Source organism: Festucalex cinctus, chromosome 2 (genome assembly GCF_051991245.1).
Source record: "Festucalex cinctus isolate MCC-2025b chromosome 2, RoL_Fcin_1.0, whole genome shotgun sequence".
Taxonomy (NCBI): Eukaryota; Metazoa; Chordata; class Actinopteri; order Syngnathiformes; family Syngnathidae; genus Festucalex; species Festucalex cinctus.
In genome coordinates, this window is record NC_135412.1 from 15,336,365 (window position 1) to 15,352,425 (window position 16,061).

The 16,061-nt window shown below is 41.3% G+C and overlaps 1 protein-coding gene across 3 annotated transcripts in view; it reads left to right on the forward strand.

Annotated features, from left to right (window-relative positions):
• Positions 1-16,061, forward strand: part of tmcc1a (transmembrane and coiled-coil domain family 1a) — a 31,683-nt gene that overhangs the window by 4,461 nt on the left and 11,161 nt on the right. The window contains exons 2-4 of one of the 3 annotated variants that reach the window (XM_077513179.1): positions 8,088-8,247; positions 8,315-8,371; positions 10,442-10,806. In XM_077513179.1, coding sequence (XP_077369305.1) covers positions 10,555-10,806 — 252 coding nt within the window. In that variant the 5' untranslated portion in view covers positions 8,088-8,247; positions 8,315-8,371; positions 10,442-10,554. Of the gene's footprint in view, positions 1-8,087; positions 8,248-8,314; positions 8,372-10,441; positions 10,807-14,034; positions 15,135-16,061 lie in introns of those variants that run through there. The other 2 variants (XM_077513178.1, XM_077513180.1) reach the window with 2 other exon arrangements.

Here is a 16,061-nt window from a genome sequence, read left to right on the forward strand (position 1 = left end):
GGGATGGGGTAGATGACACAGACTTCCGACTTCTCACAAATTAGCACTGTTTCCGGCCTCTGCTGGCCACTTTCCAACACTCTCACCCTCACCCACCTCTGCGCCCCCCCCAACCGCGAGCTGCCATCGATGGGCACGAGCGCGCAAGTCGTCTCAGCTCTCTGAAATGCTTCGGAGAACTGAGACAGACACACTACACACTCGCACCCATCGATGGGAGCGTGCAACCGAGGGGGACAATGTTGGACGCACAAGCAACGGGACGCGGCCCACACATCGCAAACAGCATCCGGAAACAGCGCTGATGTGTGAAATCCAGAAGTCGGAAGTCCCGCCTCCTCCGTGGCATGTACCCCCATTAAGCTCGCAAGATGAACAACTTGCTTGCGTTGCCAGGCTGCACTTAAGTGGCTGGAAAGGCACCGACGACCACAGCTCCTCTTTCACTGCGGATATTTTTAGAAGATGTCGACATTACTCACACTTTGATTGGATGCCAATCCGGAGGCAATTTGGCCACGTGCAAATCCTTTCTCCAAGAGTTGACAAGCGGCACTTGAATATTCTCAGATGCAGCGGAACTTTGAGCGCCAACACAATCTGTCAGCCTGGGACTAATTTTGTTTTACTGATGTGGTACATTGAATGGAGATGTCAAAAGTAGTTCACAGTGTAATGAGAATAATGACATGAAAGAAAACGATTCCAAATTGGAGAGAGAGATTTGCTGAAGGTGAAATACTGTACATCCACATTTGCTCACGTGCAAAAATTAGGATGGTCATTGGTCATCATGATCACACGTGTTTGGTGGCATCCCAATCAATGCAAAAACTGTTGATGTTGCACAATTCAACCCTGCAGCCCAAATGATCCATCAGGCTTACAGTGAAGTCAAGTGCTCTTGAATGTGCCAAAGAGCGACTGTCCTTCTGTACTTGGATGGTCGTTCTCACTCCAGTTTGATGCTGGTCACAAGCGCACTCTAACGTTGCTGAGCGACTGCCACATTTGGCCAATGAAGGTGGAATTCCTTTGGTAAAGCTGCACTTTCTCGTGGCAACCGGCTACCCGCTTACCTCATTTTGTGGAAAGAGGCTAAAGAAGAAAACGGTCACACGCATGTCGCCACAATTTGTGCTGGGGACATCCGCTAAATAAATCTGCACAAGTTAAGCAAGCTGTCGGTTGGCCTGTCATGATTGAATGTTTTTAAAATTGATTATCCTATTGATTATTTTGTTGAATAATTGCCCCCTCACCAACACGCCCTTTAAAAATTTATTTATTTATTTATTTATTTATTTATTTATTTATTTATTTATTTATTTATTTATTAATCCTCTAAAGTTGAACGGGAGTTGAACTACTAATTCTTATCTTTTGTGCATGCGTATTATTAAACACCAACAAAATTAGCCTAGGCTAAATGGTTAGCAATTGCGATGAGCATTAGCGGGCTCGCAATTAAGTTTATGGTAAACAAACACGAACCAACATTTAGATCACACATACATCAATGTGTCAAAATGAGTTGAATTGAGCGGCTGTAACTCCTAATTATTTATTATCTTTTGTGCATGAGCATTATTAAACAGACTAACAAAATGATCCTGTACTAAACGGTTAGCAATCGTGATTAGCATTAGCATTGTGGCAGGTTGGTCACTATTTTTTTTAACAAAAAAATAAGTGGACAGTATGTGCTGCTTTGAAGACCCCCTTTTTCTTTTATCGCTCAGTTCCTTAGTCCCCAATAATAGATTTGGCAGAGGCATCTTTTGTTGAATTAGTTATAATTCTTTAATTAAAAAAAAAATACACAACTTTCCTTCTGTAAACAAACATCAAGCATATCATTGCAACCTGATTTTCTAAATTTGAGTTAAAAAAAAAATAAAAATCTCGATAATCGATGTATAGTTTCGTATAGGGATTAATCGTTATGGAATTGAATCGTGACCTATGAATCGTGATACGGATCGAATTGTTGGGCACTAGGCAATTCACACCCCTACTCGGTGTTCCGTTCGTTCGTCCGTCCGTCCGTATGCTATGAGATTTTCATCAGGCCTGTTGGCAATTTCCCACTTGTTGACAAGCTTGACAGTCGACCTAGCATCAACGCCTTGGCAGTTCTCACACCTATGGAATGCTCCACGCAAGCATCTCGTCGTGTCCTTCGACGGCACGTGCGGGGAATTTGTCCGCTGGCACGAAGCAGGTGCAGACATAGTGAATGATTCATGACAGGATGGAGTGTTTGTTGGCCAAAGCGAGCGAGCGACTTGTTGTTATTGTTGTCTAGCACATAAAAATGAAGCTTGCTTTCCAAACCTCCTTGAAGACACGTGTGCTCTTCTTGTCAGAATCTTGGTTTTGTTCCACGTGCACACGAGCGCACGTATGAGCGAGTTTGTGTGCGAGTGTGTCGTGTTGCTGGAAAGCTGAGCGCCACAATTTGTCAGCTGGGCCTCAGAGACTTGCCGCTTTGCACAATAGGACATTGTGGCCGCCTCTGTCCGGCGACTACCTTCCATTCAACCATTCAGCCATTCAGTCACACACACTCTGAACCTGACACGGACGGGCGAAAGCGCACGCGGGACCGCCGCCGAAGCCCCTCCATCGCCCCCCTGTCCCTCGTCTCTCCCGTACAAAGACCAAGTTGCTTCTCTTATCGTACTCTTCGCAGCATGCTGAGTCATCTCCTCCGCTGGCACAATGCACACAAACATGCTATTGTCCGATAGGCACACAAACACACGCAGAGTACAATAACAATTGTTTCCTGACAATTCTGTGTGGATGCAGCTGCCGACCGAGATAAATTTCGTTTTATTGTCGGTTGACAGTACGACGGCGTATTAGGGCCACGTATAAATATATATATTTTTAGAGGGTGGGCCAGTGGGGGCAATATTCCGAGGAAAAAAATAAATAAATCGCAAATTTGCTACTTTATAAAGTTGAAAATTTGCCACTTTAAAGTGGCAGATTTGCGAGAGAAATAACCCAGAAACGAGAAATTCACGTACAGAACTACTTGAATGTTTCCGCCAATACTTTTCAGTCGAGTTTTCAAATAAGGAGATAGCAGAGATTAACCACAAAAAGGAAAAAATCACCACCACACATTAACAGAAGCCCAGAGGTGTAGATTGAGAAGGAGTTCACAGGTATACGTCCTGTATTTATATAGTGCATTTTTTTTTTGTCGCAAATCTACCACTTTCTATACTCGCTATTATATAATTTTTTATTATTATTATTTTTTCACTTTTTATAAAGTGGAAAATTTGTGAGTTTTTTTTTCTCTGAACATTGCCTCCATCCTCTAAAAAAAATACATGGCCCTAATACGCAGTCATAGTCAGGTTTTTTTTTTTTCAACATTTTTTTTTTGTCACAAACAATCCTAACAATTTTTTTTTCCTAACAATTGATGTCACCATGTGATATTTCTTGCAGTGTCATGTGACAAATGACAATATTGCAGGAAGGTTGACGATACATGCGCTGCTCACTTATTTGACACTATTTGTCATATATTTCTTTATCATATAAGTATGCAAAATTGAATATGAGGCTCACTAGTTAGCACGCGCACACACAGTAGTGCAGGAGCTCTTCACCACCGGTTTGCTTCCAGAACCTTCTGGCCTAATTCCCCCCTTTATTGACATGCAGGGCCATCAGCCAAAGTGGCGTCGCTCAAAGCACAAAGCGGCGGGCCTGCGTGTGCTTTGAAGGGAACCCTCGGATTCTTCTGGAACTCGGCGTTGTTTCAGATGAGCACAAGTACTCCATGTAGCAGCTGACCTGCATTTGGGCCGCTTCATTCAGAGGAAACAAAGACTTTGTTTTTTCACAGTGCTGATACATGTAACACATCCAACTAGAGGTGCAACAGTTCATTGATTAATTAACAAATAATCAATTATCAAATTAATTGACAACTGTTTTGATAATTCATGAATCATTTTGAGCCATTGTTTACTGTAGGTTTATGTGATTGACGGCCACAACACACATTTAGTGCGTGCGTGTAAGTGAGTGTGCCATCTCAACATGTTTCCAAAAAGGGGTCATTGTCCGTGTGCTTGTTTGTCCTTCACCTTTGGCCTGCGCTCCATTTGGGGAACATGCTGACTCACTGAGATCTGTTGAGCTCGCCTGTCACCAGTCGCTGCTAATCATCGGCAGCATGTGGCCACAATACGTTGCTTTAGGCAGACCGAAAAGCTCAAATAGTGGCTTGTACGGTTCAAAATGGTCTCGTGCTGTGACGCTGTCACTATCGAATCCTATTGGAATTGATTATTCCATTGAATAATCGAGTAATCGCCCCTTCCCCCAAACAAAAAATATCTTTTTTGTGTTAATCCACGAACATTGTACGTAAATTGAATTTACTCCAAATAAATTATGCCAACAAAATTAGCCTATGCTAAACGGTTAGCAATTGCGATGAGCAACTAGTGTGTTAGCAATTACCACTTATGGTATACAAACTACCATTTCGGTCACAAGTCGTATATCTACATTATGCATGTAATAATTTCTCTTACAGATGACGCTTGAGTTCAAAATTTTTCAATGAGTAAACAAGGGTAAAGCTAGCTGTTAGCTACATGAGAAGAATAACTTCCTGTTTCTGTTTTCTGGCATGTTTATAGTGCATGCCTGCCCTCTATTGGTTAAGTGATGAACACCTAAAACTAAGTTTTTGTTTTGTTTTGTTTTTTGTTTTTTTTTACCACTCACACACAAGCTTACTTCAGGTAAGCCACATGTGGCTGCAAAAAAACAAAAAACAAAACAAAAACATGAATGGCCCAAACACAGTTCCGGCAGAGCTTCAAGGCAGAAAATTTTAGTCGACTTATCTGGCTTGGTCAACTTTTTTCCCCAACCCAAAAATGGTCCCAAAAATTTTAGAAAATGGGGAAGCGACTGACTGCATTGTGCGCAAGTCAGTGTGACTTGTTGGTCTTTGCCTTCTAAAAGAGGATAAAGGTGTAATCTAAAATATTAGCAATCAACCAAACATCAGCTCGGGGAGGAGGGAGGAGATTTGGGTGACTTGAACTTCAGCCTCAGGACACGATTACAACTCAACAGCTCTGACCCGACAACGCAGCAGAATTTCCCGTGAGTCCACTAGCTCCGTCAGTCGCTGGCCGTATGATCACGAGTACGTTTGAGGAGGTTACAGGTCGCACCGATTCATGTCCAACCTCTGACTGTGGGAGGAAGTGGAGTGGCTGCATATTCCTCAATTAGCTGTCCAGCAATTCCCAACTATTCCATTCGTGTGCCATGAGAGATGGTCCGTCTTTGGTCGTCTATCTATGCCAGTGGTGGTGACGTATAGTGACAGGCGGCTCTTCCACTAGATGGCAGAAGATGCAATGAACCTGCTTGCTTGATGCGCTGCTTGAACAGGGCTGTACAGCCTCTTTGAAGTTGTGCAGGAGAAGTGGGAGCAGAGGAGACACGGGTCCCTTTGCAGGTTGCATTGTACCTACAAAAATAAAAACAGCATCGTCTTTGAAGTTAATTGCCTTCAATTAATGCAGGTGCAGGAGAAGGGTGAATTGTTGAGCGAGGAAAGAGACATGAGTGCCTTAGTTGGCATTGTACTTTAAAAAAAAATAAAAAATGTGTTAAATCTGTTTTAAAAATAGCTCACCAGTGATTGGACACTGTGTCTTGCTAAGAAAGATTAAAATAGAGGAAGAATATCAACATTTATTTTAGGGGTGTGAATTGCCTAGTACCTGGCGATTCGATTCTTATCACGATTCATTGGTCACAATTCGATTGGATTCCGATTAATCCCGATATAGATTTACAAGTCGATTGTTGCGTTTTTTACGCAAATTTTGAAAATACTAATCAGTAAACCTGTACATGTACACTGTAAGATTTGTATGAAAATGTATTATTTTTCTGAAACTTCAGTCTTAATAGAGGTTGTAATCTTTTTCATGTTTGAACAGCATTGAAATAAAATATTAAGGCTCAATGTTCCATTAATATAACATTCTTCCATGTTGTAGGTGTGAACCCTAACCACAAGTAAGACGTTTTCTTGAATATTTTTCCATAAAAAAGGGATGTTTAAAAATCGATTTGGCCACCTATTGAATCGATTCGAGAATTGCGTGCTGTAATATCGCGATATGATGCCGAATCGATTTTTTTAACACCCCTAATTTATTTACTTAAAAATTTAACATGGCACATGTTTCCAAATGTACCAATTTTTCTGTATTTTCTTTAAAAACAAAAGAGAATGTGTTACATGAAAAAAATACTTTTATTTCCTCAAATATTTCAAATAAGCACATTTTGGAGCTGTAATTGTAATACTTTGATGTTTTTGCTCATATCGGCTCATGCCTATTCATAAAGTTTCCCGATGTGACTGTGAAAGCTGCTCCTTGCTCTGCAGTGTGTGCACATTTAGACCAGGCTTGGTGGTAAACCAAAAGAGCTGCTAACAAAAATATTTTTTGCCATGATCCAGCATAATAAACATATGATTTAGGTATATATATGACTGTTATATTAAGATGCAAGTAAATTAATGTAAAATATCTGGAAACGTATTGCCTTGAAGATCATGCATCATGATACATACGTATCGCGATACGTATCGTGACCCTGTATCATGAAACGTATCGTATCGTATGGCGAGGTTGTTGGCAATACCCAGCACTACCGCCTGCTGCCTGCAAAATGTTCGTTCGCGGTGTGTGGTGAGATTTCCATCCATCCATCCATTTTCCTTTCCTTTCCTTTTATTATTTTTTGAACATATAAACAGATGAACAGCAGAGATAAAACAAAAAAACAACAACAATCAAAATAGAAGAAAATCCCAATAACATAATCATTCAATTAATCATAACTTACATGTTCAAAAGGGAGTAGGAAGAAGTTAAAAACTTATCTAGTCCTACCCCTTTTACTAAATATATTTAAACTTATTTCATTATTAATACAATTTTAATTTACTAATTATTAAAAAATAATAATAAAATAATAAATGATTTATATAACCCAAGTTATATATATTTATATATATATATATATATATATATACACAAGTGCACTTAACATATTCACATTTACCAAAAACATATATACATAAATTTACTAAACATATACCATAATACCTATCCAGATCACTTACACATACTCACATGTACATTTTTCATATACTGGTCTGACATAGATAATTTTTTTGAACTTTACTTTTAAACATTTTTTTAAACTCCAGCATTGAGTCACAATTTTTCAGAGCAATTTCCAGATGATTCCACAGATCAACACCTTTTACAGATACACACCTTTGCTTAATATTTGTTCTTGTTTTGGGGTTTTTGTACACACTTGTACCCCTTATATCATAAGGACTGTGTCTAATTTCAAATAACTTCTGAGTACTGTGGCAGAGTAAATTGTTATAAACTTTATACATTATTTGTGCTATTTTCTTGACCGCTTATGGAGCCTCTGTCAGCTGGCTTTGGGCAGCAGGCGGGGTACACCCTGAACTGGTTGCCAGCCAATCGCAGGTGGTGAGATTTGCTCATGTCAAATATTGGTCTCCCTCGACTCAATTAAAGTTTGGAAACCTGTGGACCCGGTGGTCCAATGTTTTTACGTGTTTTCGCTTGTAAACTGCTTTTTGTTCATATTTGAATTAGTGCAAGTTGAGAAAATTGGGAGTGAAAGGCGAGCATGGATGTTTGTGGCTGTCCTTGAAAATAGCAAGCTGGCAGGAAGTGTTGCATCCCAAGTGAGAAAAGTGCCCGTGCCAACGAACAGCCACGGTATGAGCGTTTGAACGTCCAAAGAGGCTTTCAGTCTGCGTGCGGTCCGACTAACCGGAAAGGAAGCTCGAGCCGCGCTTCCCAACAGTGTCCACTTGTTTTTTTTTTGCAGCAGCACAGTCGCGTCAGTCAAGCGATGCCTCAAGGAGGGCGGGGCCGAGCGCCTGCCCATTTGTGAGGTGATCGCCCTCCCACCAATACGGCTGCTCAAGCGGCTTGCTTATTTGGGCGCTGTTTCAGCTCCAATGGTACGATTTCGTCGTCATGAGGAAAGTCAATTGCCAGAGCAGGAGAAAGGAGGGACACCGCAAGGAAGGACACTAAATGAGCTCCTGGTGGACGTTTTGTTGATCTTGACTGCACAGTGACGTCTACTGATTGCAAGGAGAAGGAACAGATGGTCGGATGATTTGAGGATCAGCAACCTTTTGAATTGTAAATGATTGACTTGATTTTCTTTCTCTTAGGTGATCTACAGGAGGGGAGTCCTTCCAAGTTGTGAGCTTGTGACACTTGGGCTGATGGTAGGTATTGATTTTTTATTTTTTTATTTGGTTCTGTCTTGCCTCTATATTATGGCTTATAATTAGCGTATGAGACGGTGCTGTTATTGTAAAAGTACTTCTTATTCCTTCTACTGTTTACCAGCTCACACGTTGTAAAAAGAATGCCATTAACATAAGAGCCTTTGTTGAATATTCACCATGATGCGATATTCTTTGTATACACCAATATATGTTTACTTAAATGAAGAAACAAAGTTATAAATTGTCCATAACTTATAAATATAAATATTCCAACATTACAGTGAGAGTTTTGGCCACGCAGGTGACTCTTCTACTGGCAATTAGCGGCAGATAGCAGACTCATCTGGTGCGTTCTTTCTCCAAGTCACCACCTTTGTCAGATTAATAAAGTTGCTCAATAGCCATTTTTAACTTGCAGGATGTTTATAAAAGTCATTATTTACAGTGGTCCCTCACTACTTCCCAGTTCACTTATTGCGGATTAGAGCTGTCAAGATTAATTGACAAGTAATCGAATATCTAAGTAATCAACAACTATTTTAATAATCAAGTAATCGTTTGGTGACATTTTTTAATGGAAAATAGTCCAAATCCTCTGATTTCAGCATATTAACGGTAATTGTTCTCTGATTTCTGAAGTCCTTCATGAAATAAGACTATAAGATTATCTTCTGTGTTTAATCAAAATAAGACATTTGCAAACATCGGTTTTTACTTTGGAAAGCAATGACCAAACAATCAATCTCCCTTTTTTTAAATCACTATATGAATACGAAGTATGAAATGAACACCAATCACTATTTAATAAACGGCAATCAGGGAAAAAATGCTTTTGTAATACACTTTACTGAAAAATTCAAATGAATCTGATTAGTTGATTAATCGATTCTTAAAATATTCACTTGCGTTTTTTTTTTTATTTGGGTCCATTTATGCTGCTATTTTTATCCTTTCTTGTAATATTTAAGCAAAAATAAAAGCAACTCTTTCTTTCATTCAACACAATCTATTATATGTTTAAACAAAAATATAAAATATTTGGTAATTTTTTAATTCTTCTTAGCTCATCAGTGTCCCATCACTGATGAGCTATTTTTATTTTTAAAAAAAAGATCCCAGTTACGTGTACGCAATGCGTCTCATTCCTCCGCCCTCCTACTCCTCCTTGCACGTGCACAGTACTGCAGGAGAAATAGAAAAACAAGTTAATTGAAGGCAATTAACCTCAACAGGCTTTTTTTTATGCAACTCCAAAGAGCTCATTAAGGCGATAGACATTATTAGCGATTATTGAAGAAGAAAACAACTTTTTTTTTTTCTTTTTTTTTTCTTTTTTTTTTTAAACGACCTTTACTTCACAGAAATTCACCACGGGTCAGCGTGGAACGTATCACCCGCAAAAAGTGAGGGAACACTGTACTCCACAAAAAGCCATATCATAACAAATGTAATTTTAAGGTACTATATGTGTGGCGTATTAACTCATTCAAACCTCAAAACGTGTAAAAACGTCTTTAAATACTTTGTCCTTACCTCCCAAAAATGTGTTTACACGTTTTTTATGTTTTTTTTGTTTTTTTTAATGCAAGCGCATACAGGCTTTGATGCAGCTTCTGACATGAAGAGGTATCAGCAATTGTAGTTATTAAAAAAAAAAAAAAAAAAAAAAAAAAGAGACCAGCACGTGGCAGCAGAGTATAAGAAATCAGCCAGGGCCATGTTGCAACAAGCTTTTTTTTGTCAGTGTTTTTGCCAGGATTGTTAATTATAGATTAAACTTAGCTATATTCCAATGCTAATTACTGCAAAATGGAAACAGATACAAATGTACCTTTTTCCTGATGAAAGAAGAGAATCTAATCTTTCTTTTGGTATGTTGTCCATAGCAATAGAAAACAATTTTCTGTGGACCTTACAAAATCAGTCAAAATTCAGTAAAACAGCCAGAAGCGAAGGGGGTTGCTTCAGTGAAAATGGCTGCAAATGAATGAGTTAATATGGCTTTGTGGCTACAATATGTGGTCGCAAACGTGAAATATTCTTCTTCCTCCTCATGTTCCTCTGCAGTTTCAGCAGGCAGCCCCTCCCGCTTCGCGCCCGAGGACTCCTCGGGGCCCCGCTAACCCGACCTGGAGCGAGCCGCCAGCCCCGCGGATCCCCGCGCAGCCAGCCGGGGCGCGATGAGGCGCGGGAGCAGCCTGCAGAGCCGGCGCAGCAAGGGCTCCGGATCCGGGAGCGGGGACCGCGACCCGCTCTTGAGAGGCAGTCCCCGGGGCCCGCATCGCCGCTACACCCACGACCCGCAGCACCACGTCAGCCGCCCCCGCACCTTCTCTGCCGCCGAAACGGCGCCCAGTAGCCCCGCCCCTGGATGCGCGACGGGCGACGCGGTGCTGTCGTCGGGGTACCAGTCGACAGATGAGGCGGACAGGGTGAGTGACGACTGATCAACGCGGTCATTCTGGAACCCGAGTCTCACTCATTCGGTTGAATGCCGCAAACGGCACCAAGTGAGCACGCAGTCTTGTTAAAGTTAAGATGTGTACACTTAACCAACAGTGTTGAAGAGGGAGCTTCAAATTAAACTAAGAACTGTCTGTGTTTCGACCACATTTACACACGTTACCCCAGAAAAATGCACTTTCTCAAAACAATACGTTTGAGTGAGGACAAAATGGACAGGCGGGCATCTCATGCTCTCCACGTGACAGTGAGATCAAGCAGCCACCAGAGGGTGCTGTTGGATCAGTTAATTCAGAGCCGTAGATCAAGAGTTTGGGTCAACTCGCTTTCAGAGCTACTACGCTGTGATTGGTCAACTTCTAGTCACATGACATATGGACACCATGTTGTTACCTTGCTGCTGGGATTTCATAGTGTTTTGGTGTTTCCACTTTCATGTTCCAGTCATGCCTTGTTGCTCAGCATGGTGTGGCTCACAACGACCAGGCAGCGGTATTATGATTCATCGGTTTACTGGAGACACACAGAAGAGGAAATTGTAGGTAGCAAAAGTCAAATGGGAGGACTGGAAAGCAAATATGCACTTCATTGCTGTGCAAAGTGAAATAACACGATTTGAAGTAGGTGGGACTGCACCATGCAGCCTTTGACCTTTTATAAAGAGTTATCATTGAAAATAAAAATATAATTGATTTTAATTTTAAGCCTGTACAAAGTGAATGCACTTAAAATAAAATTCTTATAGATTTTAACTCATGATAAAACAGAGAATATGGAAATGGGTTGTTGTGGATTTTGTGTTAGTAAGTAAAAGTTCTAAATATTGTACTTGCACAATTGAAAATAAAATAAAAAGAAATTATGACATTTGATTGTCAGTTACACTGAAATCACATTTAAATTTAGGAGCACATATTCAGTTTGAAAAACAAATTACAGAGGAACCATGAAAAATTGGCTTTGTTATCAAGTATCTTACAGGAGCCAAAGCAAATACATGTAATCAGGTCGCTTACTTGAACATATTATGTGTTATGTATAAACACACTGATACATTCCCAGCATTCACAACTTGGAAATCAAAATCCATGTACAGTAAAAATATACCATATACTAGTAATAGCCTGTATCATACATGAAGTGTATTCCTTATATTATTCCGAATCCGAATGTTTTTTCTTTTCACTAAAGTGATGTCATGCCACGCTTAGAAATACATCCTGATTGTTTATCAAGAGAATAAAAGAAGTTAATCATGTTAATTGGGAGTTTTGGGGGTGTGTGGAGGTCCTGCGCGTGTGCTGTTATGACAGCAGCGCTCATCCTTTGTGTTGTTATTTCCAGCCTGCAGCTGCTTCCTCCACTTGCCGTTAGCGGGTGAGAACATTAGCGTGGATGTGCACGTGTGCATGCCGGCGCTGTTTTCGCAGCCGGTCCCGGCTTGCCAAATTTGGGTCACCGAGGACGTTATGCTCACCCTTGACTGCAGTCCTCTAGCTCGCGGATTCCCAACTGGGGTGCTGTGGGAGACTGCGTCGCTTTCAAACATTCTATTCATTGATTGTGTTATCTGTGCTCATCTGTGTATGTCAGTTGACTTTTAGCAATGAAAGTTGTTCTTCCATCAGATGGCAGAAGTCCAATAATATGCTGCCATTCGCACAGCTGAAGTTGTGTTTCTTATTGATTAGCATTTTCTTCTCCTGCTTTTCACAGGTACAAAATCTGCTTTTTGCAAAAGTAGAAGCTCTTTTAAACGTAATGTATAATTATCAGATGATGCACTTTTTTTTTCAATTCATACAACTTCATTATTTGTTCCTTGAACATTACAGTTCGAGTTCGTTTGGAGTGCCGTTCCTATGCTAGCAATGTAACCTGAATTTCAACTTAAGTTGAATTTCCCCATTAAAGTCAATATTTAAATCAAAAATAATTTGCGTAAAAAATCTAAAATACATTAAAATTAAAAAACAACAACAAAAGAAGTCTTTGCCGATGCCCGTCGGTGGTTCTCCTTTCTGTGATCTTTTTGTCTAGCTTCGTTTCCATGGTAATTACTTTTCTTTTGGCTGGACCAACATTGATGGAAGACGTAGCTTTCTTCTTCTTTGGGGCTATGATGTGGAAAGAGGGCGAAAAAGCCAAAGATACTCCTACAAGCACACAAGCGCTAGCACTAGCTAAGGGCTAAATAGCGGACGAGGGGAAAACACCACGGGCTGTATGGTGGGCCCAAATGAGAACGTCACAAGAGAGGCTGGATTCATGCAGGCGAGAATGAGGCCAGTCCAGATGATCAGTCAAAAAAATGTAAAAAAAAAAAAGTGCCATTGATTGTTCTGGATTGTTGGGCATCCTCATCCTGCTCGTGAATTGGCCGGCTGCGTGTCCGGGCCAACGCTGCGCCTCTGCGGGGATCCCGCAGCTCTTTGGGCTGCTGCCCTTTTGCTTTCACCATTACGTAACCACGATGGACTGAGAATAAATCAATTCTGCTCGACCAAACACATCATTTGTTCACTCCATTTGACAGTCCTATTTTTGCTTGATTCACAAAACCACATCTAAACTAACGGAAGCATATAAAGCCACAAACACAAGAGACATAAAACAGCAGGGGAAAATATGGTGATCGTATAAAGATATGAAAAATGCATGAGCTTAATTTTGTTTTTTATTCTGTGGTTTATTACCATTTATTAAGATTCAACTTTTTTTCCTTGAGGTTACTTTAATTAACTATGAAGTGAAATTAGAGCTGATCCACTGGACTGCTTCAGATGTGCGCCAAAACACACGGAGGGCAATGATCAGTCTGATACAGTCACTTTTGTGTACATTTGGGGTCTTACTGTCTTTTATTCACTCTGTGAATGGATAAATGTGCTTGGTCAAATAGTTTGTCATATTATTGACATCAGTACCAGAGTTCAGTGGAGTCCAGGGTGATCAGTCCTGTTAGCCAATCCATCCTAAAAAGTGCTCCCGTGGAAATCTGCCCTCAGAGAATTTGTCATTGCGCAGCTGCTCTACAATTTCGAGTATGTTTTGAATCTAGAAGGCCTGAGTCATCCTGAAGGCTCCAATATTCCTCTACTGACACCGCAATGTCGAAGGGTACACAATGTTTGGAATTTGGAACCTGATAGTTCAAAAGCCAACTGTTGACTTCCCCTCATTGATGACTAATGACTAATGAGCAGCAGTTGCATTTCATTTGTGTCCATGTGCCGCCCATTCATCACTCCAACACCTCAACACTGGTACTGGCCTTGACTTGAGCTAGTTTTGAGGATACAAAACAACTTCTGCTTTGGAAAGTGGATCCGTTGACTTTGTACTGACTCTTGTACTTGTTGGGTTGGTGTCTTGTTAATGACGCCGGCACAGAGATGAGGATTTGAATAGTTGCCTTGTAATTGTCACATGATGACTTTATGAAGAGGCATCAGCACTTTTCTTTAGTCCCGTATATGTTTTTTATCTGAGTAAACTTGTCTTCCATAGCCTGAATTGTGTGTAAATTCCAGCTCAAGTTCCATTCTGGCAGTTTGGTCATGAGAAAAACCGAGGCTTGCCGGGGATCAGCAGTCGGTGCTTCATTAGCGCGAGATCACTCGGCAAACTTATTGGCCGTGACAATCTAACGTTGAGATCATTGAAAAGGAGGTCTTTCTTTCCGCATCATCGGGTCTGGAACGCCCCCCCTACTTGCGGGAAGCTTTTCATGCTCACTCTGTCACCCTCCGTTTTTAACCCTCTCCCCTGATGCATGCCGCTGCCCTCCCCTCACATTCGTTCTCTGGGTCGCCACCGCTTTCAGAGGATCTGGTGCGTGTCTTCCTTCGTCGGGTGCTGGACGACTTCATTTGGTATCCTTGGCTCTCTTTTTTTCCTCTGTCTGCCGGTGATAGAAACTGTCTGCGTGAGTCGGGCTTGTTAACGCACCGATGTTCCTGTTGAGTTGGAACGTGCGTGGAGATGTTCCAGCTCTCTGAGCAGGTCAGCTGAATTGATGGCTGATCGGATTTATTCTGTCAGTAGGAATCTCCGAGGCTCGCCACTTGTTTGTAGTCAAGAGGAATCTTTGGCCAGTGGACTTTTTGAGGCAAGTGGATCCATCCCGAGTGATGACTGGTCACCCGGAGTTGCTGTTCCGGAAGGCAGAAAGCGCTGAAACCGGGACAGGACCAACACATTTGTGATCACGCGTGTGTGCGTGAGTTTTCTCGCCATGGAGGTCATCCTCAACCTGGTAACTGCTGACGCCTCCCCACCTTCGTCCCCCATCACTGTGAGTCTTCAGGCTTCTTTTCTTCAGGTCTTCAGCCACTTTAATTAGCACAATGTTGAGAACTTCCTATAAATTGTATGTGTGCGTGAGTGAGTGTGAGTAAACTGCCCCCTTTCCAGCATCACATGGGATTATGTAAGTTTACAGATCGAATGAATGGGATTCATTGTTACCCCTTTGGATCCCCTTAAAGGGGACAAAAGCGGATTTTGACCTTCAAGACTTTTCTTATGTGACATGGTTGAGCGCGGCCTTATTTGCCAGCTTGTGTGAAGTAAAACCACCTGCAACGAGGCAAACAGATGAATGTGACATGGCTTGGTAAAGTGTTTTCAATTTTGGATTTTTTTTTCAGCTTTGACAATCATGAAATGGCGTCTGAGATCACGCTTTTGAACTCAAAAGGATCAATCGCTGAGCTGTCCGAGGTTTCTCTTGATTCTGGTGAGGATGCTGTCACAGGACTTGGTGTGGTTGAACTGGCAATACTTTGATAATGTCATACAGCTGTGTTAACCTCCTGATCCTCAGATAGTGGGGTCAAAGCTCATGCCCGTCTAATCAGGAGATTGAAGTTCATGTCAGCATTCGAAGGAGTCAAAGACACAAGTGGTATAAATGCAGATGACGCGTCGGCAAAAGGCTGAACGACATTTTCAGTGTGGACTTTTTTTTTTTTTTTAAATTGACGCCTGAAGGTGTCTACCATTTGACGCAAGCTTTGTCGATTCTGGCCTGTACCAGACGACACTATAAATTGTTAGGGCATAAGGCTACAATAGAGGTGGGGTGCACAATTGTTGGATAGGATCATCTCATCTTGACCTGTCAATCGGCTGCTTGACTAAACATTTCAGGAATGCGTGAGGAATGCGTGGCTTCACAACCAACAAGGTACAGTTTTTTTGTTTGTTTGTTTTCAATGTA